Raw genomic sequence first — 25078 nt, forward strand, 5'->3', positions numbered from 1 at the left:
TTTTCCTCAAGGCCGCTCTCAATCCATTCTCCGCCTGGCCTGTATTTGTGCTTGGGACTGCTCTGACCCATGTGCAGGACCTTGCACTTGGCCTTGTTGAACTTCAGAGGTTTTCATGGGCCCACCTCTCAAGGCTGTCCAGGTCCCTCTGGATGGCTTCCCTTCCCTCCAGGGTGTCTACTGCACCACGCAGTTTGGTGTTGTTGGCAGACTTGCTGAGGGTGCACTCAATCCCACTCTCCCACTGCACTCAGTCCTTCAGCTGTCAAGATGAAGAATTGCAAAACCGTGTTTTATTCATGTTGCAAAAAGCTTCTAAAATTCCACTCGCTGATTTTGAGTGATCTCAAAACCTTTTTTAATTTGATTGTTTCAGACAGTATCATACCAATATGCAAAATAGCATAAAATTCCTGAGGCAAGATACTATGTCAGCGTCTGGTTATATATGCCATGTAATTAATAATGTTTTCTGTGTTATCCTCCAGCTCTGGTCATACAATTTTCTCACCTCTCTCAGACCAGATTTGCTCTAACTTGAACTTCTAATTTAAGAAAGGCGCTCTCATTCTCAGCTTTACCAAACATGAGCAGATAGAGGGGAAAAATCACAAGGCATGCTGCACAGCTCTGCTGAGTCACATGTTGCTTTGGTGATCTTGGCCTTCATTAGTTCTTTTTATTCTAATTATTAGCTCCTTGCAGCTAGGGTTCTTGCTTGCTGTTTTTGTGGTAAACAGTAACACTTCTGATTTTAGTTATACTACAGGAAGTATAGTTCAGCGGTAAAGCTCAGTTTTCTCCTAGGAATAACTAGGTAAGGGAATGATTAGTTATTTGATAGAGCACTTTTTATAAAGTACTTGCATTTAAAAATTGTTATCATAGTTAATTGAACTTATCAGCTAAGTTTACTGTTTTGCTACTGGATGCACGTACGCTTTGCAGCCAGCTAGAACCTGCTGGATACTATCATCTGCCTGATAAACAAATTAAACAGCATGTTGGAACAACGCTGTGTTTACTTGTAGTTCTAGTACCAGAATTCGCATAACCGATGGTGATTATCCTAGATATAATGATTCATAGGTCTTAAGTAGCGTTAAGAAAAATGAGGAGGGGTGTGTACCATTAGACGTTGCTGTACTTCACATAGGTGTCTGGCCTCTGATTTCTAAACGGCAGTAGTTCCCTCCTTCCTCTTCCAGACCTTTGCTGTTTCTCATGAGTGTAAAAGTCTGAACCAGAGCAAAGGGCCACGCACCTGCCTTTTACACTGTGCTTTTGCTTAGGAGATTCTTTTAGAAAAATCTTGTTACAGTCACCACAGTGAATGGGAGAATTGTATCAATGAGAGGAAAAATGCTTTGTCTTAAAGTCGGTATTGACTTCAGCAGCATTTCTGCAGATGAGTAAAAAGGCAAAAAGAGATTTCCTAATCTACTGAAGTATCGTCTAGGTAATACGACGTTTCCTAAGGTGATATTGCATGGGAACCGTGCTTCAGTAGCTTCTGTTCTCAGGCGTTAATGATGCTAGCTGGAAGGGAATGATGGCTCTTAAAACTAACGAACTGGAGAAAGGATCATGGCATCAATTTTATTCTCTACTGAAAGCTTCCTGATCTTTCTGTACAAAAACATTTATACTTTCTAATTTCTGTTATACATTTCATATCAAAATGCAGCTTCCCTCCCTGCCCATGGCACATTTTCTATTGAGGCCATCACTGCTGCGAAAAGCCGAGTCCCCTATTTTGTGTAGAGCTTGGCCTCAGCTGGGGCTTCTGGCTGTTACTGTTGCACAGGTTTGGCGATCTGTCCTGGGTGATATGCCAAAAAGCATTTTCCTTTTCTGAGATTAAAGGGCAGCTATACATATAGAAAGTCAGCTGGAAGATACTCCCTTTTAAAATGTGAAATGCTGTTGATCAGTAAATTGGTGACATCTTACCTGTATTTGTAAGGAACAGATTTTCATCGCATGAGGACTTGAAATTTAGCAGGATCTGGGAGCACTATATCTTTCAAAGTGCCTCTTGGCTTCCCTGCATGCCCCTTTAACTCTTTGAAAATGCCATTCAAAATCATGACTCTATATTTTCTTCTGCACCCATGTCGTAGGCAAAAAACAAGTAGTAGTTACCAGTTAATGTTAAGTATATGCGTTTCTTTTTCTTTTCAGGGAGAATAAGTTCTACTGGCATTTGAAGCTTGTATTTCCTCACTGTCATGCTGAATACACTTTAAAACGGTACAGAGCTTGAAAAACATATTTTTTTAAGTTTAAATTAGTCTGCTGAAATTGAACTGCAAAATATTTTGATCAGTTCTTATCATTTTCTATTATACAAGGTGAACTCAAATATTATTTTTAGTCTTAATTAGAAGGGCATTTAAATTGAAAAAAAATACTTAAAGTTGTGTAGTGCTTTCTTCTTTGAAAGCTAGTGGCCTTTCCAAATTGGGCAAAAGGTTTGATTGATAGTCCTTTTCTCTAAACAGAGCAGCTTGTATATTCGTGATAGCGATATCCCATACGCCTAACACATTCTGGTCTCATGGAGCAGATGTTCAGCAAGATTTGCCATCCCTCCTCGCCAGCACACTGGAGTTGACCTTCATATAGGATGAAATGGTTGCATTGTTCGCTTTGTAGAAAAGCCCACGAGCGCGTTTTGCAAAGGCCAAAAAACAAGCTTTTGTTGACAAATCTTTCTTCTTTTTTCCTAGCCTGAAGGGGCATGAGAAGTATGCTCTTGTCTACTTTTAGGGCTGTAGGAACAGCATGTTTCTGCTGCAAAGTTAGAAACTAGAGATAAGCATCTGTTTACTCCTCGTAGATGCCAGTGAAGTCCCAGTGTTGAAATGGAGATAAAGCTGTCAATTATCTATGCTGTATTGATACACATTCATGATTCTCCCATAAACTACTCAGTTGTGCCACTGTACAGCATGCAAATATACAGCTTCCTCCAAGTGACTCAGATAATAGGTTTCTGTGTACTTGTTGAACCGTGTCTTATCTATTTGATTTTTATCTTTGGTGAAAGGGTGCCTGATGATAAAACGCTTGCTGATATCCTTAAGCCGTACATTGATCCAGTGGAGTCAGATCCTGTAGTTTGTCAAAGGTGTGTATTGAATAACTTTTCTGCTTAGTTCATCTGATGTACTAATAAAATAAGTGAACAGTTCTGAATAAATGGCTTAAAGTGGCTGCACTTTCAGCATGCAGAGCTGAGTTCCCAGTCAGTAGTACATCTTTAATTCCTGTGATAAAAACCATCCTAACATTTAACCAACCAACTAACCCTGGAGAACAGCCACCAAATTTAGACCAGGAAAAGATTAAGAAATTGACTCATGGCATAGAGATCAAATAAAGCAACTGTAATTCTAAAAAATTAACCTCCGTGGGGGTGACAGTGAACCTTTTCTTTGCAGTAATTAAAAAAATATACTAGTAATTATAGCCCTAATTTACAGGAAATACGTACATGGCAATTATTGTCTTTATGAAGGAATACATACTTTCAGTTGTTGACAAGCAAAAGATATCCATCTCCTGTGGATGGTAGGAAGGAGAGTCAAGGTACATCACTGTTTCTTCATCTTTGTTGCATGTTCTTTTTCAGATTAAAAATCTATACAGCATCTCCTCACTCCGATGTACGAATTTTAATGAAAATAGAAAACAGGAGACAAAACTCTGTCAGGTAAGGTGGTTCTTCCGTTTGTGTGCTTATTGATTAAAAATAACAAAAAGGATATGTTTCTTAGTCTTTAGTATTACAGATGGAGATTATATAATCTTATGGATGAAACTTCAGTGAGTAATTAGCGATTTTTAAAATGATTCAACAAAAATGTTATTTCTTTGTGTTTTATTAAGTCAACACTGAAATTTCTGTGCAATTACTGAGCAGTAAATTCAGCTGACTCAGACTCACACAATTGAAGAAGCTCGGGCACTCGGAGCTGCGTTGGTGGCAGAGCGAGTGTGCCGGTACCTGAGCTCCTTCGGCAGCAGTCCATGAAAATGGCGCAGTGTCTGCAGCAAAGACAGGTTTGTGTTAAAATGCTAAATTACTGTATTGACCAGCAGAACTGTAGGCATACGTTCCCTTTTGCAAGTTCCTCTGTGGATATGTTAACTTCCCCGAGAGACTTGAAGTGATAGTTGAGGAGAGCTGTATTTGAAATAACACATTTTTCTCAAAGTTACTAGCTCATCACTCTTCATGTTGCCATACTTCTGGGTGTGGGCTTTTAAGTCTCCAGAATTCAGAGTTGTGCAGAATTGTTTTCTTTGTTTCCAGAACAGGCAATAATCTTGAACTTCAAAATTAGACTTTCAAGAAATAATTTTTATTGGTATAAATACCATTTTGAACACTCCACCCTGTTGTCATTGTTACTGAAAAGGATATGTACCAGCTTAGTGTCACAGCTTATTGTGGTTGACCAGTGATTCCTACTTAGGGTTTTTAAAGTACATTCTTTTCTTCAAATGTAACAAATGTAAATAATATGCTTCCCTGAAGCATGGTATATTATTTCTAAGGGAGAAAAAAAGGTATATTGAAAGAATTTTAGTTGTAACTGAGCTTCCTGTTTGTGCTGTATTTTTTTGCAACAAATACTATTCAGAAATGTGTAACGTACTTAGAAATTCAAGCTCCAAACTCTTCATGGTTTTGATTTTTTAATTATTTTTTTTTGTCTTTGCAATTGTTACTTGAAATATGGTTGTAACATTTGCCATCAGAGTTGTCAGGGTTTGAGTGAAATGTCAGGACTGATTTCTCCTTATAGAATCATAGAATCGTCAAGGTTGGAAGGGACCTTTCAGATCATCGAGTGCAACCATCAACCTAACACTGGCAAAACCCATCACTGTGAATGGCCAAATTCTGTGTGTTTAGGGGTAAAATTTAGGAATGCTGGTGTTGTGAGCTACCCTGGAAGGTTCATTGCAGAAGCACCTGGGCAGATGAAGTTTTCTCCGTTCTCTGTCTCTACTGTATTTCCCAGTGCTCCATGAGGGGCTGTTCAGCGCAGGCATTTTAGCCATACAGGTTGAATAACAAACGCTGCACCCATTTAATGAAGCCTTTCTAGAGCTCAGCTCTGGGACGTGAGATGAGAAACAATTTCCCATTTTAAAAATATTTTTAGCAGACTTTTCTGCTCACCTGTTAATAGTAGTACTCAGGACAGATTCCCAGTGTATGAACAACCTCTGTCCCCATCTCAAGTAATTAACTCAAGTTAATGCAGCAAAAGCTGAAAATGATTCAGTATGTTACTGCTGTACGTCGTCTTTGTGATTGGAAAGGCAGTATTCCAGCAACTATATTGAATATTCATTTGTATTTTAAAAATATAGTAATGTATACACAGGTGGATTTTTCCCTGCTATTTTAGTGCTTGAATTTTCAAATTTCTTTTTTTAGAAAGGAATTAAAAATTGCTTTTGCAGTAGCAGGTAAAGTTCACCTTTTAATCTTTTGAAGTAGGGTATGTAAATTGTGTAGAAGGCTTGGGAAAGAAACCAATTTAATATCAAAGTGGACCATTTCTTTTGCTCATCCATTTCTTTTGTTGTGAACCATTTTCCTCTTCTGAAATCTGTGTAATGCTTCTTAGCTCACAGATTTGTTAGAGAGAATTCTTTTTCATGAAGCTTTTTAGAAGAATCTCAGGACTCGTGCCACGCTTAAACATCCTTAAGTTTGAGCCTCATCTGTACTTCAGAATCAGCTATGTTGGTTGATACTAAACTCACAGTAATTAGGATTTATCCCACTTAGAGAATGTAAAGTTTAAAAAGAACTGTAGAAGGTTAAAATAGAAAAGCTTTTTGACTTGAGGAATGCAGCTCCTCACGTGGAAATTATGTGAATCTTTTGATATAATTTGGTGGAGCAGGCCCAGCTGTGGCAGTGCAGACAGGTTAAGGAAGCAGCACATTGAAAGAAAATTCCACTTCTGAAAGGAAAGAAAGAAGTTTGTTTGAAATGATGGGACTGCTGTGTCATCAGAAAAGCATCTTCTGTGGACATAAGCTGTCTCTGCCAGCAGGCGCTCTCGGTGCCGTGATGCCAGTGTAGCAGTTGTGACAAAGGCTCTGTAAGGGAATTTAGATTTTTACTGTAGTTGCATTACAGTTAAGTAAGAGGGAATTTATTTTGAGTTCTTCTCCTTTCGGTTCCCCCCACCTCAAATAAACTAATTTTAGGTTTATGGCTGTCATTGTATAAATCAACACCTGGCATTGCAGTGGAAGTAATGGCGATTGAAACAGGACCAGGCTGCTGCTTAGTGGTGTCCGGCAGCGTGGAACAAAAGCTAAGCACAGACAGAGCTCTCACACGTTTCCTTATCCACATTTCTTTAACAGCGGGGAGCTGTTAACTGCTGGTTTGTGTAGCCTTGAGTGCCACTGTCAGCTCAGAGTAATTTCCCATTCTGTGCCACCTCATTCTGCGTGATTTTAGGCTGTTTGTCCCTGTTTGGCAAAATCCTCTTCCGTCACTCTCTGGGCAGACCGGAGGAGTAGGATTGGTGTAGTCTACTCATACAAGCAAGTCTACATGCATGTTGTGTTATCCAAAACTTCCCCTTTGCCCACGAGATAAATTCCTTCTCCGCGAGCACTAGATAATAGAAAGGCTGTAAATATACATTGTTGAATCGGATGTTGTTTTTAGGCTTAGCAGAACCTTTTGAAAAAAATACTTTTCATAGTTACAATTACGTATTGTTGAGGAAGTGCAGTGGTGTTTCAGAGAATATCTAGGCAGGATTATTATGGGTTATAAAATGTTAGTCTTCTAGTTTTAAGATAAGTACGTTACAGAAGGATTTTAGTATTTCCTGCAATTGTTTATGAAACAGGAGTTTGTGGTTTAGTTTTGGCTGTTTTCCGTGTTTCACAGCAAATGGCCCTTTTAGTTTGAAGGTCCTTTGCAGAATGCTTCAAATTTTTTGGTTTTTCTTTTTTTCTTCCTCCAGAAATATAAATTAGCCATGTAGTACAGATCTCTGCTTCCTCACAGGAGTTCTGCAGAACTTCAGAAAGAAACTGGATAAACCCACTGGTGTGCAGACATCGTGGATGGCTGCCAAACAACATGGTGCTTGCTTTCTTCCTCCTCAGTGCCTTTTATCATCAGTGGTGACAGTTCTTAGGGAACTTTGTGATAAGCTCTTATTTCTGTCTTCTCTAAAACCAGCTTGTAAGAATTGCTTTCAGTATGAATTGGTAGCGCTCCACAATTACTTGGGAGTAACCTAAAGCATAATCTCTCTTCATATCCTCCCCTCCTTACCTGGCACCTCCCGCTTTTTAACGCTGTAACTGTTACACCACTTGATAGTCTTCTCATTAACTGCACTTAACTTCATAAGGAATCTTGTGAAGGAGGGTTTAAACAAACAAGTGTTACGCAACTCTTCTTCCTTTCAAACCTTGGTTTGGAAAAAATCTGCGTTTGAATGGGTTATAATAGTTTTCCGTTTTGTGGTGCTTGTCTCTATCACCTGTTATGCAATATTTAGTTGGTGGTTGGTGTCCATTCTCTCCTCGGCCGTAACTATTCCAAGAAAGGTTTAGCTGCTGCCTCTTGGATGATTTTTACAGTCTACATTCTTTTATAAAGTAGTCTTTTCTTTCTTCAGGATAAATTAGTGCCCTGACTGTCTTCAGTCCTTTATTTGGGATGCCTTCAAAGTGACTTCATATGGTAAGAGTATTGCTTTTTCCACTAAGGAAAGGAAAGATGCAACTGCCAAATTATACAATCTGGTTTGGGAAATACACCTTCTTATTTTCCTGAAAATTGCCTTATTAGGCTTTGTGTAACAAAAAAAACCAAACAACCAACGCCCCCAAAAAAAGAATTCCTAAATCCAGCAGACCCTTGATATTTGTTATAAGTGAATGGTCAGAGTTGTTTTTTTCATAACTGCAGATATTTAATGAAAATTATTTACTCATCCTCATCGTATAAGATGATCTTATTTCTAGAAGAGAAATAGCTGCAACAGACTTGTTTTACAGGAGGTATTGTAATTTAAGAGACAATTAATTAAATAAATCTTAATGAGGTTAAACCACACAAACGGAAGATCTCTCTTACTGGTTCAGTGACATCTTGCATGAATCTAGTTTAGATAGTGACCTGTCTTTAATCACATGTGTTTAGTTTAATGGAATTAAAAAATAATGCTTTCTTGAACATCAATGTTAGGTCTTTTATATAGTGATTTTTTTTTTTGCCTGTTAATATATTCAGAATGGCATGTGAACACTGTTTCTGAATAAGTCATTGTAGAAGATTTTTGGTATTTGAAGATACCAGTAGGCACTGACAGAATATTTAGGTGATTGCAAAATTTAGTCTGGTTGGCCTTAAAAGCTTTGCAAAGCCCACTGCTTTCAATGGACCATATCCTTTAAGGAGCTGGAGTACAAAGCAATACCAGACTGTATCCTGTAGCTTTCCTGTTGTAAAACTGCCACACCATACAGGGTTGCGTATAGAATCAGTTGTAGCATTGTTTTTTTAATAGTGGTAATACTGGTGCAGCTCATGCTTCAATTACTCAGAAAGCCAAAAATATCAAAAGCATTTTTTTGCCAGTTCCAACATGAAGGGGCTTCTTGCTCTCTGTGGTGACTTTGGCTGGTGCACATGAGAATACTGGCATGTTTGCCACTTAATTCTTGTGGACCACGGGGAAGAAAATCTGCTAAACAAGTACCAGAGGTGGTTCTCTACTTAATGCTGTTGCTTTATGGTGGTGAACACTTATTTTGCTTTAACTGATCCAGTGCAGTTGCTTCCCAGAAGGCTGGATGATGTTAGTAATTTTGGAGCGCTTCCCTGTCTCAAGATCAGCTGGCAGAAATGAGAGTTATTTCCTTGGATGACTGAGTTCTGTGCTCAAAGAGAATTTTCTTTTGTAGTCTATTGTTTTTAAATAACCAAGGGTTAGATCACATTAGTAGGTTGCAGTAGTCACAGTAATAGATTTAGGAAGATGAAGTAAGTTTTTTGCATTAGTGTGTGCAAAGATGCCAACAGACTTTTAGAAAACTGTCTTGGAATTCAGAGAGTAATATAAATATAATGGAACTAAATCTTTTTAAATGTAGTATTTATATTGGATTACTTATTTTCCTGTCATTAAAAACATCTATTATATATCTATTTTGTCAGTGATTTTAAGATTATCAAAAACTGTTATGTTTAAATACGTTGCAGATAGCCTCAAATATTGATAGTGTTTTCCTTAATTTTTCATACCTTCTTCCTACGGCACTTCCTTCTGCATTATCATTTGTTAATAACTTAATGTAAAACTAACAGAGCTTAGAGTCTTTGCTTTCTGCTTTTCAAACATTATTCAGTCGCTTTTAAAAAATCACTGCTATTAGTGTGGTGCGTGGATCAGTTCTTTTAATCATCATATTACAACCTCATTTCAAAAGTACTACTTCATCTAGCAAAACAAATATGCTGGAATTGGCACGTTGCAAGCGTTGTTTCCTCCTCTGCGTTTTCTACCGATGTTGAAAAGTGTGGGGTGGTTTATTTAAGATTCTGTAGCCTTACTTAGGAAGCAATTTCTCTTCACTTTTGTGTAGTACGTGGTATACATGAGACAGGAATTAAGGATACAAATCCCTGACTGAACTGCTGGCCTTGGCATGAGTTGGAACAGACCCCAAGCTGGCTTTAGCCTGTGCCAGCAGAAGATTGACAGTAGAATTCATTACTCCTCTCTAGCTCGCAGCAGCTGGCACAAAAGCAGCTCTGCCAGCTTTACAAAAGCAGGGAGCTAGCTTACAATAGTCATTCTTCGCTGCACAACTGTAGTCAGGCTCCGGCGACTTTGTACTGTTCAAGGGGAAACGGAATTTGGTCTGCAGTCTGTTTCTTAAACACAGCGCTCCTGTGTATACTCGCGGCTGTTTCTTCCCAGAGTGTTGGGTTTTGTTTTGTGGGTTTTTTAATTTGCAGCTTTTCTTACCAAATACTTTGCTACGTTTTCTTGTAGATCATTTCAGGCTTTCTAGTTTTGTTACTGCAGCCATTTCAGTGTCATTTTTCACTTGCTCCTTCTTATCTGAACATCAGTCTCTCTGCTGACAAAAGTGATGCAGAGCACCAGATGCCAGGATACACGGCTTTTACTGTAAAAAACAGTCACTTTTCCTTCCGTATCCACTTAGGTTTTCATTGAAATCCTGTATTACACAACGTAGATGAGAAGCAGAAAACTAGTCATTGCTGAGTATAAGAAGTATGTATGATCTGAATCTGTAGCATGCATAGCTAAATGTTTATGATGTCTGACTACAATTACTTGACCTTTGAGAAGATTTTTGGGATGATTCCAAAAAAACCCAGAGTTTGTCCATCTTACTATCTTGAGCAATCATTCATTTTTTTTCTTGAAAGGGATTCTTTCATGAACCAGTAGGCGCCTGTTTTTTAAAGTAACAATCCTGCATTTTGTAACCCATCCTGAATTCTTTTGGATGAACTGTTTTATAATTAATGGTATTGCATTAGGATTTCTGGAGTGTCCCAGCTAGAGAGTTGGTGACTGAGATATCTATTGCACAAAGATTTATTTGAAGTTGTAGCCTCCACTCCAAAATTCTGCAGTCTGTGTTACAGCAAGTTAGATCCAGACCACTTATGGAGGAGGAATATGTGAGTAAGTAGAGAGGTGGAGGAGGAGATAGGAATAAAACTGTTAGTGTTTGCTTCAGCCAGTGTTTTGTCCTGCCTGGTCATCTAGTGGTGTTCTGTAAGCACCACAGGTAGACCCGAAGACCTTCAGATTTGCAAAGCAGGTAGGCAGACCCCGAATTCTAAAACATAAATAAAACTGTACACAGTAGCCTCTTTTCTGCATCATAATTGGGCTTGAAGCATGGGAGCAGCATATGCATCGGCAGATTTTCTCTCCTCTCTCTGAGGAAGTGTGCGTCTAGGAAAGGCTGTTTCAAGAACAAATCTTGCAGTTTGCTCAGCCTGACATCTCTCCTTGCCTGGGTGTATGTAACATAGTATGGAAAATGCCTTCATGGAAGTCCGTGTACTATGTAGCATGCACACATAAGGCAGACTTGAAGGCAAAAAGACAGGCCATGAAGCCCAAGAAAAGACCGCAGTTGGAAAAAAACCCTGTTGAATAATCTGTTGTCCCTGGGCTGGGGGAAGGAGCTGGTAAAAATGGGCTGTAGGGCAGAAATAATGTCTGGACCATTTGCCCTATTCAGGTCTAGCATAAGTGTTGTGAGATGTATTGAGGGGTTTAATTCAAGTGTATCCATCTGGGTTGCTGTTAAAATATTTTTCTGAAGGAAAAAGAGGGTTTGTTGCTAGTTTCTTGGAAGAAAAAGACACAGTGTCTTTAAAGGTAGCTGAGTTGCTCAGTTTTTGGGACCAGACAGCACGGGGAGCCTGGACTAAGAGCCTTCTAGGGGGAAGGATAAAAACTCGTTGGCATTTGAGGGCAGTTACAGTGATAGGCGGAACTTGGAAGCTGCAGCGCTGCGAAACATGGCAGCGTAACCATCAGCGTTTTCACAAAGGCGGAGTAGAAGAGAACCTCTTCGTGTTCCAGTCAGGAAGGAGAAAACCTGTTGTTTCCTCCTGATGCTGCCAAAGGGGAATCCCTCTGGTTTTTTCTCTTTCTTGACGGAAATGATCTAGGGATGATTGTTTCGACCTCGCCAAGGAGGGAATTGACCTTCCTGCTTGTTTGCCAAGAAAATAGTTTGTTTATTTCATAGCTTTTCCTTTTCATTGTAAAGCATTAGTAACCCCTTAATGGAAGGTTTATGGCACTGTGATTCTGCTGTACAAATTTGTGGATATGTTTCCACCGTTTAGTACAGAGTGTTAGAGGTATGCAGGCTATCTCCATATGAGCTAAATTTGGAAGTTAGAATTTGCTATGTAGGGATACAAAACTACAGAAGTATCAATTCTTCCTGTTCCTGAAGTGGAGGTTCATTAGATTAACCCAAGTGTAATAACAAAAGTGTTGCCAATTTACAAGGATAATTTCTCATCAGTTTTATATTTCTGTTTATTTTATCAGTGCACTGCTTACTTATGTTAATTTAAGTCATCAAATGAGATCTGACCTATTATTTTTCTGAATTTGATGTATTTTTTCACTGCATCCTTTGGTATTCCTTGGTATACCCCCACCTCTAAAATTATTTACAGTGATGTTTCATGAGTCTGTGTAACAGAAGTACTGTAATTAAAGTAGACTCATGACATTTGCTTTTTCTCAGTGATCATGCCAGTATTTTTTTAATGGTACAAGTTACATATTTTGGCTTCCCTGCATTTTTGGGGAGCCAACCACAGCTTTCACTTGTGCTTTCACTTTAGCTTCACTAAAGATGCCACTAATATCTTTTCAGTTTCTGAAACTTCAGGCATTCATCTTCAGTAGGCAACACACTCTCTTTTTAATAACTTCTCTCTTGTGAAGCTTCATATTCCCTTTAGGCCTTCTGGCTATCATTAACTCATTAGGCTGTTTTGTTTCTTTATCTCAGTCATATAGTAGCCTTATATGATTGTGGTATCCCCTTTTTCAGTTTGTCTGCTCTATATCACTTACAGATTAGTAAACCTTGAGCTTTTGAGCAGTTTGTAAAGCTGCCTGGCTTCACAAAGTAAGTAATTTCCTGTATGTGTAAAGGACTATTGCTGTGATGCACTTGAATTATAGCATCTTTACTTGATGCTGGATTTTGTTACTAATTTTCATGATGTCTTATGAGATGGGGAAAGTATTTGCTTTCTTGAAATTCAGTATCACTTCTGTATTCTTTGAATCAAATTCTACCAAATCCAAGAAACTGACATTTGTTTGTTTCACGTTTTCCTTCTGTTTTGTTGTACTTTCCCCTATGACTAAAAGATGCAGAATGGTTTGTACTTCAGTTAATCTCTAGATCATTATTGTGCATCCTGAATCCTTTTACCACGTCCCTCTTAATGCTCAGTCCACTAAATTGTTGCAGCAGATGCCTTATCGGCTTTATGGGTTTTGCCATCAATTGATATCTTTTTCCATGATTGTTATTAAACAACTTTTACTGTGTTTTTTCTTTTTGTGCAATTGCCTCATTCTCAAGAAGTTTAAACAAGGACATCCTTTGTGCATCTACAGTGACATGCTTCTACAGTGACATACTTCTAGCCTTATTTTGCTTATCTCTTCTTTCCATTAACTGTTTTGTATATTTTCTAGGGTAAAAGTGAACAAACCATTAAATCTTTCTGGACATCTACTACTGTGCCAAAGAATTTAGGTGACGATTTGTGTTCCTACTGTCTTCACCTGAGTATTACTTTTTTTTTTTTTCTTCTTGGATGTTTTAACTCCCTGAAATATCTTTGTAAGAAGAGGGGGTTTGTATTTTTTTCCATTTTACACTTAAGTTTTCAGTAGTTCTTAAATTTCCCTAGTGGGAAGGGCCTCGTATAGCCTGGAGAAGAAAGGAGACCTCAGTTTTTACAGCTTTTCTTAACATCGTCTTTGTTTGAGGATGATCTGTGGCTGAAATATGGCGAAGCGTTGCTTGAGATGGGGACTTGGAAAGGGGTTGGCCGGGCATCTGCTCTGTATTGCTGTAGATTTGAGCTGTGTGGGTATCAACAGAGTGGAGGAGAGGTTAGTGAACATTTGTTGAGGCAAATTATGGAGGTCCTAAACTGAGAGAAAAACCGTAGGCCAAGAGTGGAAGGAGGATCTGGCAGGTTTTAAAATATTTGTGTAAACTGTGGTATAATTTTTTTTCATATTAAAGTATAAACTTGAACTTTGTTCCCATCCCCCGTCATTAAAAGCGTTCAAGCAGAGTAGTCTTCCATATTGTTCAGCTGTTGATAAGAGCTAGTTACGAGGGAAGTGTTACGGCAAATCATTTCCTTTTTTTGTTTCTAAGGTCTCTGCTTTTTTGCTCATTGAATTTTCCAGGTTTTTTACGCATATGGACTAAGAAAAATCACTGTGTTCCAGATTTTTAGACTGTCAAAATTCTAGTGACAAAGTTCAATATAAAAAAGGCATATAGTTTTAATACATTTAGTTTACTTTCTGCCATATAACTTTCCTTTAATACCTAATTCAGGAGTGCATTTCACTACTTCCTTGTTCACCAAATCATAACCACACGAAGAGGTTATTCACCACTTAGGAATGAAAGTCGCATCTGTTAGTTATTATTTTTGCTGGGCTGCAGAACTAGTGCTTGGGAGAGACTTTAAATGTTGTGCCCAATCTTTGCAGATACCTAGGAAATGCTACCCTCTTTTGTTTAAGGGGAGGGGAAAAAGAAAAATCTTCATTCATCCCATAAATTAGAAGAAGTTGGACTGTGGATTTTTAGGACTAGGCCCCAAATAGATAGCATTATTTATTGTATCTGAATTACGCCAAGTAAATACCTCGAGGTTTCCACTTGGTTCTGGGAAGAGAAATCATCTTTGTTTAAAATATGCGCAAAGGTTTTAGTTGATAGGGCTCACAGGAAAATTATGAACATCATTATACAAATATGTATTTCAGTGATATTTGGAATTATTTAGATGGTTAAAACTTGTCTGCTTTCTTTTCAGTGTCTGGCAGACTAAACTAAAGAAATAACGTGGTTACAATTTATCTTTAATTCCAGATTGCAGATTTTTCTTTATTAGTATTAAAATCAAAGTTCCTGTAGATGACATTCAGGAAAACCTGATCAGCAGGGAATTTCCTGCTGTCTGAATTCATGGAGACAAGTTACGCCACTGCGATGATAGCCACGGGCTCCATTTGAGGGGAGCTGCTTGTGATGCAGTGACCTAATGCAGCATTCCTGCCTGTGGGAGACAGATTAGGAGACTGAATTGTCGAATTCCTGGAAGGTGGTGGAATAACTATAGATAGTGAACCTATCCTCTGCAGAAACTCATAGATGCTATCAGAAGCGCAGAGCCACATGAGTTTCAGCGTTTTGTGAAAGGTAACAAAGCCATTCGTAGAACAAATGTAATAGATTATATGGGAACTGATGTGGGATTGCTGAATCTTGTTAAATTTTCTAAATTGTCACAATTTTTGTAGGCTTTTAAAATGCCTGCTGGCAGGCAACTTTTATTTAATTTTTGTCCTCTAAAAAGCAGTTATTGTTATTTCATTCCAGCTAAAATCAAAAGCTGATGTCTGCCAAGATTGTCTCTTTCTGGTCCTTACAAATGGAATCATCTTATTAAGAAGAAATCCAGGCTTATTTTTTGCTTCGTGACATGGGCATAAAGCTTTGCTTGGGGCAAGAAAATAATCAGGAAAGTATATTATTAGATGGTGGGAGTTGGAGAAGGAGGCTGAGGGAATGTACGGAAGAGAGAGAGACACTATGTGGGAAGTAAGTACCAGGGATGAAAGAAGATTCAGAGAGAGGGGTGCAAAAAGAAGTCCCACCAAATACAGGGATGGGGAAGCCGTAGTGCAGACAATTTGTATGAACTGGGCAGTGGGAGAAAAGAGAAAGCAGGGGGAGAGTTTAGAAGAAAGACGTGAAGATGGGGAATTAAGGGTGGTCAGTTTGTTCAGAGCCAGGCTTATCTTCAAATCCATCCTGTCACACAGGGCTGAGGGAGCTCATTTAGGATGACAGCCTCAGTTAAGTTGGTTCCTGTGACTGGCCCTGGAGCGTGGAAGAGTCCGAGTGAAAGGGCGGGCGTGCATTGATCGTCAGTTATCTTACTGGCCTGTGTCTTGAAATACCCAGGGAAGGAAGGGCCTGAAGGTTTTAGCCTGTTTTGGGTTCTTACTGAGAAGGTTACACAGCCCCAGTGATACAGGACAAGTAGGTAAAAACGGTGATAAAAGAATATCTGGTAATGTCTGACTACCAGGTTCTCCCTGCTCCATCCCCTACCTGTGGTGAGACCACTTCCCTGCAAATTCATGGCAGGACCTACATTCCAGCATTACCCTACATCCCCAGCTTGTCCTGATGAATAATCAGTACAGGAAGTTATAAGACTTGTAAAATTGCCATTTTGTTTCATTTTTAGTTTTTCTCCAAACAGGTCTAGCCTTTTCATAAGTAAAAATTGAAATTGGATGCATATTTAGGTTTCTGGAAAAGCCTTACAGGGCAGTCATCTGTGTTGTTCATCTTCTGGTGTATGGTTTTTACTCCACTTCTGGGATAAAATTGGGAAGGTTTTTATCATGACAAAGTCATTCAGAGAGAACCTGAAAAATCGGTCTTGCTCAAGAGCCATCCTGTATTAAACTTCAGAATTGAGTGACAAGTATTAGTTTTCTTTTGAGGTCTTTTAAGCTTGCACAGCCGAGGAAGAGGTTGGCAGGTGGATTAGCAGAAAACCTCAACTTGCACTTGTGTATAAAGTAGGGAATGTGGAGGATTGAGGTCTTTTGGATAGCGGAGACAATAACAGCAAAGTGTAAAAAAGAGAAGCATTAACCTCCTGTGTTACATTCTCCCTGAAGTTTACAGCCCACATTATGCACTAAAAATTTGGATGTTTTCTCTGTCACTGTCAACCAATAAAATTTACTTTAAAAACAAAAAAGATAAAGCTCTGACTCGGTGATCTAACACTTCAGTAATCTACTATCATAAAATAGTTTTAAGTACAAATGTTTTATCTTCTGCCAAGCTGGACGCTAAAGATGTTTTGTCTAAAACATGAGATAATGGAAAGTGTATTGTGGCATGTGAATTGCTTTAGCCTCTTGGTGGTAAATGTTTGCTTAACCAGAAAAGAATGTGTTGAGGTCCTTGCCAAAGGAAAGGTATTGTCGTACTTTGCATTTAGAGTCCTGTAAATAAAGCAGTAAATATGTTTCTGTTCATGTGTGTCAATCCACAAGTTACGAATGCATTCATTCAATAAGAAATGTAATATACTGTTATCCCTTTTAAAGGGTTTCAGTAAGAAAGAGGCCATAATTACTTTTGGTTGAGGGAAACATGAAACCAAATATTTTCATGATGATTGAAGTTGAATATGAGAAATAGCTTTTGCTCAAACTAAGTTTCCCTTAAATCCCAAGAATTCAAATCCTGTTTTACCTTCAATATTCTTCTTGTCTGCTGACTCCTCTGATGTACAGTTCTTAATCACACATTACTGTAAATCATAAAGTATATAACTTTCTTCACCCATCCAGTGTTGGTTTTGGCAAAAGAAAACCCAACTGCGTAATATGTTAATGATCAGAGAAAGCAGAGCAGCTATGGGAAATACTCCACTTGCTGCCCACAGTGTATTTTGGTTTTGAACTTCATTTGCCTTTAACTGATACAATAGCTTAGTAGTAATTCAATAATGCTGATTACAGAAAGAATTGCATAACTCAGATTGCAGTGTAATAGTATCAGAGCATCTGTTGGATGCCACAGTTAACAGCAAGTGAAAGCAACAGGGTTTCCTCTTTCAAGAGAGCTTTATTGAAATGTCCCTTCTTTTCCCCAGAATCCCATGTCCATGTTTCCAGTTAGAGAGTTGGGAGAAAATACTAGAGTTCTAGAAAATAACTATGGAGAAGAGGCTCAGTTTACTTTTTATTACTCTGGCATCATTTGTGATGTACCTGGCTTCACCCTCCAGGGTGAAGAGGAGCCCTTTTCTGGGAAAGGACTGTGCATCTGAGCCATGTGCCTCTTGTAGCACACCCATGCGTGGGGATTTCTCCGGGGAGTTTCTTGCAGACAGTGCTGTAAGCAGAGATTTGCTTAGGCATAAACGGGGATATTGTACCATCTTTTAGAAATCATTGCCCCAATGTCCTGGGTATTGGAGCCTTTACTTCTGCAAACCCAGAGTTCTAAGTGCTTCTAGTATACCTTCGCTTTAGTAGTTGTTCAGATATGCTTATTTCATCTTCCCAGTACTTCACTGATAATTCATAAGTAAATGTGATAAATAAGCTACACTACTAACCATGTATATGAATCCTGTAGTGTTAAAGCCCATAAGCAGAACATTAACTGTTACTTTTAATTTAGAGTCTGATTTTTGGTAAATATATCCATTTTGATAATGCTATGTCCATATCTGATTTTGGTAGATATTCATTAAGAACTCCTAAAACGTTTTGGCCTTTAGAGAAATTTGACTTTGTTTCTTCTCCTGTTCTTATGCTTAGATGTTAGGAGCGTTTAAAAGAAAATTACGTAGTTGGATAATAAGACAGGATATGTAATTTGAATCATAAGATTGTTCTTATGAACATGATATCATCTGAAAATCCTGCAAATTGCCAGAAAGCTTGTTTTTTTCCCAGAAAGTGTACATTATGTTCTTGGTAGTATTAAAATAAACTTCCCTGTTATTTTTAAGGTACAATGAACTGGATGCTAGTAGAAGCCTCCTAGACAATTTGAAAGGCAAAGTAATAATTGAGTATCCAACCTTATTTGTGGTCTTGAAAACATTGAAGAATGACATGGTGGTTCTTGGCCAAGGTAAGAATATGTTTATTTCCTGTTATGCTATACTTAGATACTTTAGTTAAACAATAGTTAAGGATACATCTATTAATAATGACAGGAATGTGTAGTATGTGTCGTATTACCTCTGAATCTAAAGGATTGCTATAAAAAACCTGTTATGAATGCTCTGTCTTAAAACTGCTGGCTGATGGCTTACATTCATAAGCTGTATTGTTTATGTGTTTTTCCTAACTTTGTTTACTGGTGCTTGATTCTTTTTTTTTATATATATATTTTTTTTTAACCACCAAGGTAAAACAGCTCTTCAGACTTGCACTAAATTGTGTATGTAGCAAAGTTTGACAGAGTTCGTTATTTCTAAAAAGTCAAGCTTTCTGGAGAAGATTAGTTTTAAGTAAGCCTGCTAATCATACAAAGGAATCATTCTCCGTTATTTTCTAGCATAATTTCTAACATTGGACAAATAATTCTGAATTACGGGATAGTTATTAGATATCATAATGGCAAAGTAGCTTTTCAGGTGGGTTAAAAGCGCAGTGTTACCTTTCGAAAAATACTTAGTTGGGGGAACACTTTCATCTTGGAGTTAACTCAGAGGAGAGCCTGGGTCTAGCAGGAATTTGTGTTTTATTTTTGAAGTTAATTTCCATCTCTCTCCCCAGTATAAAGGCTTCGTGTCCCAGCTTCACTTTCTGCAGCTGGTGATACAGGGAATCAGTTCCCTTGTCTCTTCATGCCCCAGCTAGTCATCTTAGTTATCAAATTCCTTACTTTTCAGTGATGAGCCAGTCTAATTTTTACAGATCTCTGAGGAAAAGCTTTGAAATATGTTTGCAATGGCTATTTTGCTGGGGTAGCTCAATCAGGGTGTTCCCTATATATAATTTGACTGAATAAATATGAGACTGAGAATACCAGTGATACCCAGCTTCCGTGGATCTTGGCTGTTCTGGCGAGATGACACTAAGGGATCCATTGGAGCAATCTGCTCTCAAGGAAATGGCGTGCAGACATTTTTTGCACCATGTGCTGAAAGAGTTGCCGAGAGGGAGACACCGTACCGGGCATAAGGTAGGAATCGTGTCTGAGCAGCTAGGTCCACCGATAATCACCCTAGGAGGGCATGTACATATACCGGAGTACAAAGAAACTAGATATTTTCGGTTTGTCCATTATTTCTTGATGTAGGTTCCTTGCTTTTCAGTAGTCAGCCCTACCCCTGTGATTTAGATGTCAGGAGGGAATTAGAATTGAGTGACTCATAAACTTAATTTGAATAAGGGGTGGTGGTCGTCGTCTCCTGAGCTAGTAGGGAGGTTGTCCTAAGTGTTGCTTGAACTACTATTATTTTGAAGTTGTGCTGCTGCAGCAAGTAGCTGACTCTGTAAAAGGCAGAGTACATGGGCAAAGGGAAGAGAGAGACGGTAATAGCTGGGGAAGTGCCCATATCTCTGTCACAGGATCTTTTTTTTTTAAACTTTCTATAGATGCCATACAAATCAAGTGCATAGCTCCCTGTTGAGGTGCATTGGGTATAATATAGCAGAAGATTATAACTAATGGCAAAAATAACATGATTTTCACAACCTTTATCATAATTTATTTTTGTACATCTTTTTAATTAGCGTATTAACATTCAACTTCAGCCTCGAGTTTGCTTTGGACCCTGTGTTCTTGGAGTTTTTTCTGTTAAGAGTGGAAGCGTGCCACAGTAACTCTAGGTTCTTTCAGGAAGAGTGTCCAGGACACAAATACAAAATAGGAGGGCTGTTTCATAGCTGTTATTCCACTTGAAGACTAAATAGCACTTTTGTCGAAGTGTGGTACAATCATTGTACTCTTCTTTTGGGTCATCTTTACAGAATAAAGGAGAAAAACCAGTATTTAGTTTGCTTTACCAGTTGCATTCACAGATAATTGCTAAGAATGGAAATCTTGGGTTCGGCTCCAGCCTCTGCAGGGAGAAGTCTGGTGTAGTGAGAGGTGCTTTAACCCACTCCCATCTCCCAGGTGACCTTTCTGCTGCGGCATCTTGTCTGTTACTTGCAGTCTGGGTTCTTCAACTCACGTGGCTTTTTGTATCAGTTGCACGCTCCTCCTAAGCCATCCATCCCGCTCTTGCTTATCCTATCTCTGCCGATATTGCCTTTCCTTTCGGCCTGCCGCTTTCGTGCTTGCCCCAAGGGAGGCTTGTCCCAGAGCGCCCGTCCGGCTCACCTCCCCTTGGCGTTCCAGGCAAACAGCTGCCGTTCTGCGGAGCGGGTGTCTGGTGGGGTGTCTGCCGGAGCGCGGGGGCTTCCACTACCACAGCCCTCCAGGGTCTGTTTTCAAAGGACCCAGGCTGAACAAGAAACAGTGTCTTGTGGAAATTTAACTGCTAAAATGATGTTTCTTTACTGAGAAATCTCAGATCTACCCCCTTCCCCAGGAAGAACAGAGGCATGTTTTCATAGCTGCAGCAACAGGCACGTGCTGGGGAAAGATCCCCGTTCTCCCCTGCGATTCAAGTTACTCCCCCCAAAGACTGGGGGAGAGCTAGAGCTGGACATCTTCAAAGAGCAACTGCTAGAACTCAGTGAGGAAAAAGCCTATTTCTCCTATCCCTGTTCTCAGAAATGTCTGGGGTAGTTTGGCTGAAACTTTCAAAATAAGTAAGGAAAGTAAGGATTGAGGAAGGAAACTGGCACTGAAAAATTTGAACCAGAGTTTAAATTTTACATTATAAGTGAACTGCAGACCGTTTTATGGTGGGAAATACTGAGCAATACTAATTTATAGGCAATGCTTATCAACAGCATAAAAATATGTTCCTTTTGAGTGAAGACAGTCTATAATTCCTGTTAAATAAAACTTACTGAAACAGACTAAACTAAGGCTAAAATTTGTCTGTTGAGCTTCACTGAGAGTCAGAAGATTGCCACATTCTTTTATGTGATGTTTTGATGCTTGACTTGCTTATAGCAAAAACTACAGGTGCTCTGATTTCAGCATACAAGGTCAGTCATGGCTGAAGATAGTAGGGGATTACAGGAGCTTTCACAGGACTTAGAGGCAAAAACAATCCTTACTTTGTGCATTACTCAGTACATATCTGGCATATAAATGTTAATTGATTATACACTAGATTTAATGTAGACAAAATGTGACCTCCGATGTTTCTGGGTGAAATGCTTCTATTTTCTTGAACAAATTCCATTGAAAGTGGTACAGGTGCACACTGTGTCCTATGTATTACCCGTCTTTGCCAGCTGTAGAACTTATCTGGACAAGACAGTAACTATACTGCATCAGCTCCTTTCGGTAACGTTTCCTTAATGAAGCATCTGACACTAAATGCTCAAAACGTTCTTTAAATTCATAGTCCGATCAAATACTGAAAATAACAATGAGAGCAGAATGTGAATCATGGGCCTGCTTTGCTGCAGTTTATTTTTGTGTTGCTTGAGTGCCACCGACCAGTGGCATTTGGTGACCTCACCACAAGGTGACTGGTGTCGGGGCTTGTTAAAGGAGCCTCAGGGTGTGAAGCTGAAGACCAGTTTGGGAAATGAGTGCTTCACGATGCCATCTCAGCAGACCACAACAGCCGTGTTCTAAAGCACAGGTTACTGTGCAGCTTTAACCTCATGGATTCACGCAGCTTAACACCATCTTTGGGACGCTGGAACACGTGGAAGGAGCACGTAGGTGCACCATCTTAATTTTCCTTTTCCGTTTAGAATTTCTCAGTAGTTCCCCATCTTAACTAAAATGCTAATAGGAGTGTAAATTATTTATAATTCATTACAGTTATATATGTAGCAACACAGAAAACAACATTTAAAACGATTAAGAGAACACTTTGAAATTCTCAGTGGATGAAGAGGAAGACTTGTGTGTGGAATAAATGCTCTGCTTACCTGCTTGACTGAAAGACCAAGATTTAAAAACTAAAAGAAATTCTGAACATTGTCTTGCTTTCTTCTTCAACGACAAGGTCCTACCCAGGGCTTCATCCCATGTTATGAGACTCGTTATGTCGAATGAAATAGCCATCCTCAAGGAGAGTGTGGTGGAAAGGAAAAGAAGATACGACAGTGCTTCTGTTTGATGAGCAAACAACATTGCTGAAACTAATTCCTTGTTTGTTTTTTGTTTGTGTCCTACACCCTCAGATGCCAGTGAACCTGCAGAGAGCTCGGACAGTGAAAGTTCATCCCTTTCATCTATGGAAGAAGGGGAAATTCGGGACAGTTCATGACGGCTCTTTGAGAGAAGAGGGTGGAATGAGACTTTTATATCATTATTTTTTTTAATTTCATTAAATCTTTTTTTATACAACTCGGAGGTTTGGTTTGGCATCCTTCACTAAAGGCAGCACTCCCAAACTGCCTGCCTGTTTTTGGATTTAGGAATGCATATTTGGGGATGTAAATAAAGACATGGGGAATTGTTGGTTCCAGAAAAAAACTTATATTATTTAATTGCAGCCTTTTGTCCGTGTATCTTTAATAAATCAGAGTAACCCTAATTTAAAGTTTCCAAATGAGTTTCAACAATATATTTTTTCCATTTACCCTAGCAGCTCGGCATCTGATTTCTGAGTTTAAATATCTGATCACATATTTGTATTTATATGTGGATTTGAGCCTTAATGCTTAAGCTTACTGAGAAAAAAACCACGGGTGTTTCATTAGATTAATTTTCTTTTAGGGTATTTCTTTGTCGTGCTGAACTGCTGCAAATCATCTTACTTTACTTTGGACTTTAATCTTCTGCGGTGACATGATGACATTTTGGTGCAATACCTTTTTTCTTTTTTTTTTCTTAACTTGGTTGCATCTTCTTTAATGTGTTAAGGATGGGTCAAGCCATGTTTTCAGGGTGGCGTGATGCTGTGTGTTTAATCTTCTACCCTGATCTTTTAAGTCAGCATGGGTTTTAAAAACAATAGAAATGGATACATAGTGTCGATAGTGCTAATATATTGGACTTTATGTTCTCATTTTACTAGTGAGTAAAAAAAAAAAAACTACTGAAGCCAGGTTTTTTAAATATTTACTGGAATATCAGTTAAATTCACCTACTTAAAACCAAATAAACCTTGGAAAAAAAAAAAAAGTCCTGTACTGTATCATCTGCTGACAACAGAATTTTGTTGTTAACTTCTGAGAAGATTTCTGGATCCCAGACCCCTTACCGCTGCCCCTGCGTCCCCGGTGCCTGCGGGGTGTGTTGGAGGGGCAGAGCAGCCCGTGCTGGGAGCGGGGTGACACGCTTGCGCCGGGGAGTTCCCAGGAATCAGCGTAGGCGTTTGGGGTTAGTTTGGAAGGGTCTAGTGAAGTCAGCATTTGTAAAGCCTTAAGGACATGATGACTTCGTAAACAGCCCTGTGAGGTTGTTGCTGCCATCGTTGTTACCCCAGTCTGTTTGTCTCCTGCTTGAGACGAGCACCTCTGTGACAGAAGTTGGTGGCAGGGGATGCATGCTAAACTGCCATGAAAGTGGTTTTCCAGTCATAAGTGTTCTTCCTGCCAGCGCTGACGTGGGTAGAAAGACAGCAGAAAGCGGTGAAGGAGCTTGTTGAGGTAAGAGGAGGCTGTGACAGCCTTAGGGGAGAGGGCCTCCACACCCTGTCTGGGCTTCAGGGCACTAGGCTGTCGGTTCCTTACCAGTCATACTGCACGGAGACGATTTCTGAGATGTTCAGAGTTTTAGAAGTTATTTTTTTTCACACCTTTGCAAATAAATTGACGTTAAAAATTCTTTCACCATTCCATCTAGCTACTGAAGTCTGGAAAGAGCATCGGACCGTTGTAGTCACATACTACTTTTTCTCACAGCGGTATCACGTGTCCTTTCCCTTGTGTGTTTTGCAACCCCGGGTAAAACAGGGAAGTTTTTCTTCTTGCCTGGCAGTGGCCTCCTGTGCTCTATTTTCTTTTTTAGTCATTGTTGGTCCTCTGCCCACCTCTTGTTTCAATGTTTGTTTTTTTTAACCCTTTTTAAAGGAGCAGGATTTCTAGCTGTAGGTGCTGCTTTCATATTTTTTCAGTTCAGTGAAAGTGAATAAGCTTTTCCTAATCAGTGATTACTGCACACTGACTCGGTAGCCACAAATTACTTTAAACCAGTCTTGAACCCATTCATAATAACACCGATAAAAGAGCAGAACAGCAAAACTGCCACAGTTCATTTGCCAGGGATGTTTCATCTGGAGTAAAAGCGTGGCATTTTTTTTAAGATTCATAGCACGCAGTGGAAATTAGTGTGCTGCAAATATTAGTGTTGATCTGCATGCGTGTGTGATTGGTCTTTGGCTGAGGAACGCAGGCTTGTAATTTGCATTACTTCCCTACGCTCTTGGAGATTTTCATTAATTGTACGAAAGGGTTTGCTTGAGGTTTTTTTCTTATATAAATCTAGTTCAAGCTTCCTTGTGAGTTACACGCAACCGTAATTTGTTTTTAAATGAAGATGCGGTTAAATCTGTCCTTCAGATTTAAATCTTTTCCTACCTTAATGAAGGCTTTAAAAAATTAAGGAGCATTCCTGTGGTGGTTACTAGAAC

At 39.1% G+C, this 25078-nt stretch overlaps 1 protein-coding gene across 1 annotated transcript in view; it reads left to right on the forward strand.

The window, feature by feature from the left end:
• Positions 1–23053, forward strand: part of ZNHIT6 (zinc finger HIT-type containing 6) — a 34372-nt gene extending 11319 nt beyond the window's left edge. Inside the window, exons 6-10 of the mRNA XM_054211496.1 lie at positions 2185–2253; positions 3053–3133; positions 3638–3718; positions 18416–18540; positions 22683–23053. Coding sequence (XP_054067471.1) covers positions 2185–2253; positions 3053–3133; positions 3638–3718; positions 18416–18540; positions 22683–22768 — 442 coding nt within the window. The 3' untranslated portion in view covers positions 22769–23053. The remainder of the gene's footprint in view (positions 1–2184; positions 2254–3052; positions 3134–3637; positions 3719–18415; positions 18541–22682) is intronic.
• Positions 23054–25078: the final 2025 nt, after the last annotated feature.

The sequence above is a fragment of the Rissa tridactyla genome, chromosome 8 (genome assembly GCF_028500815.1).
Source record: "Rissa tridactyla isolate bRisTri1 chromosome 8, bRisTri1.patW.cur.20221130, whole genome shotgun sequence".
Classification (NCBI taxonomy): Eukaryota; Metazoa; Chordata; class Aves; order Charadriiformes; family Laridae; genus Rissa; species Rissa tridactyla.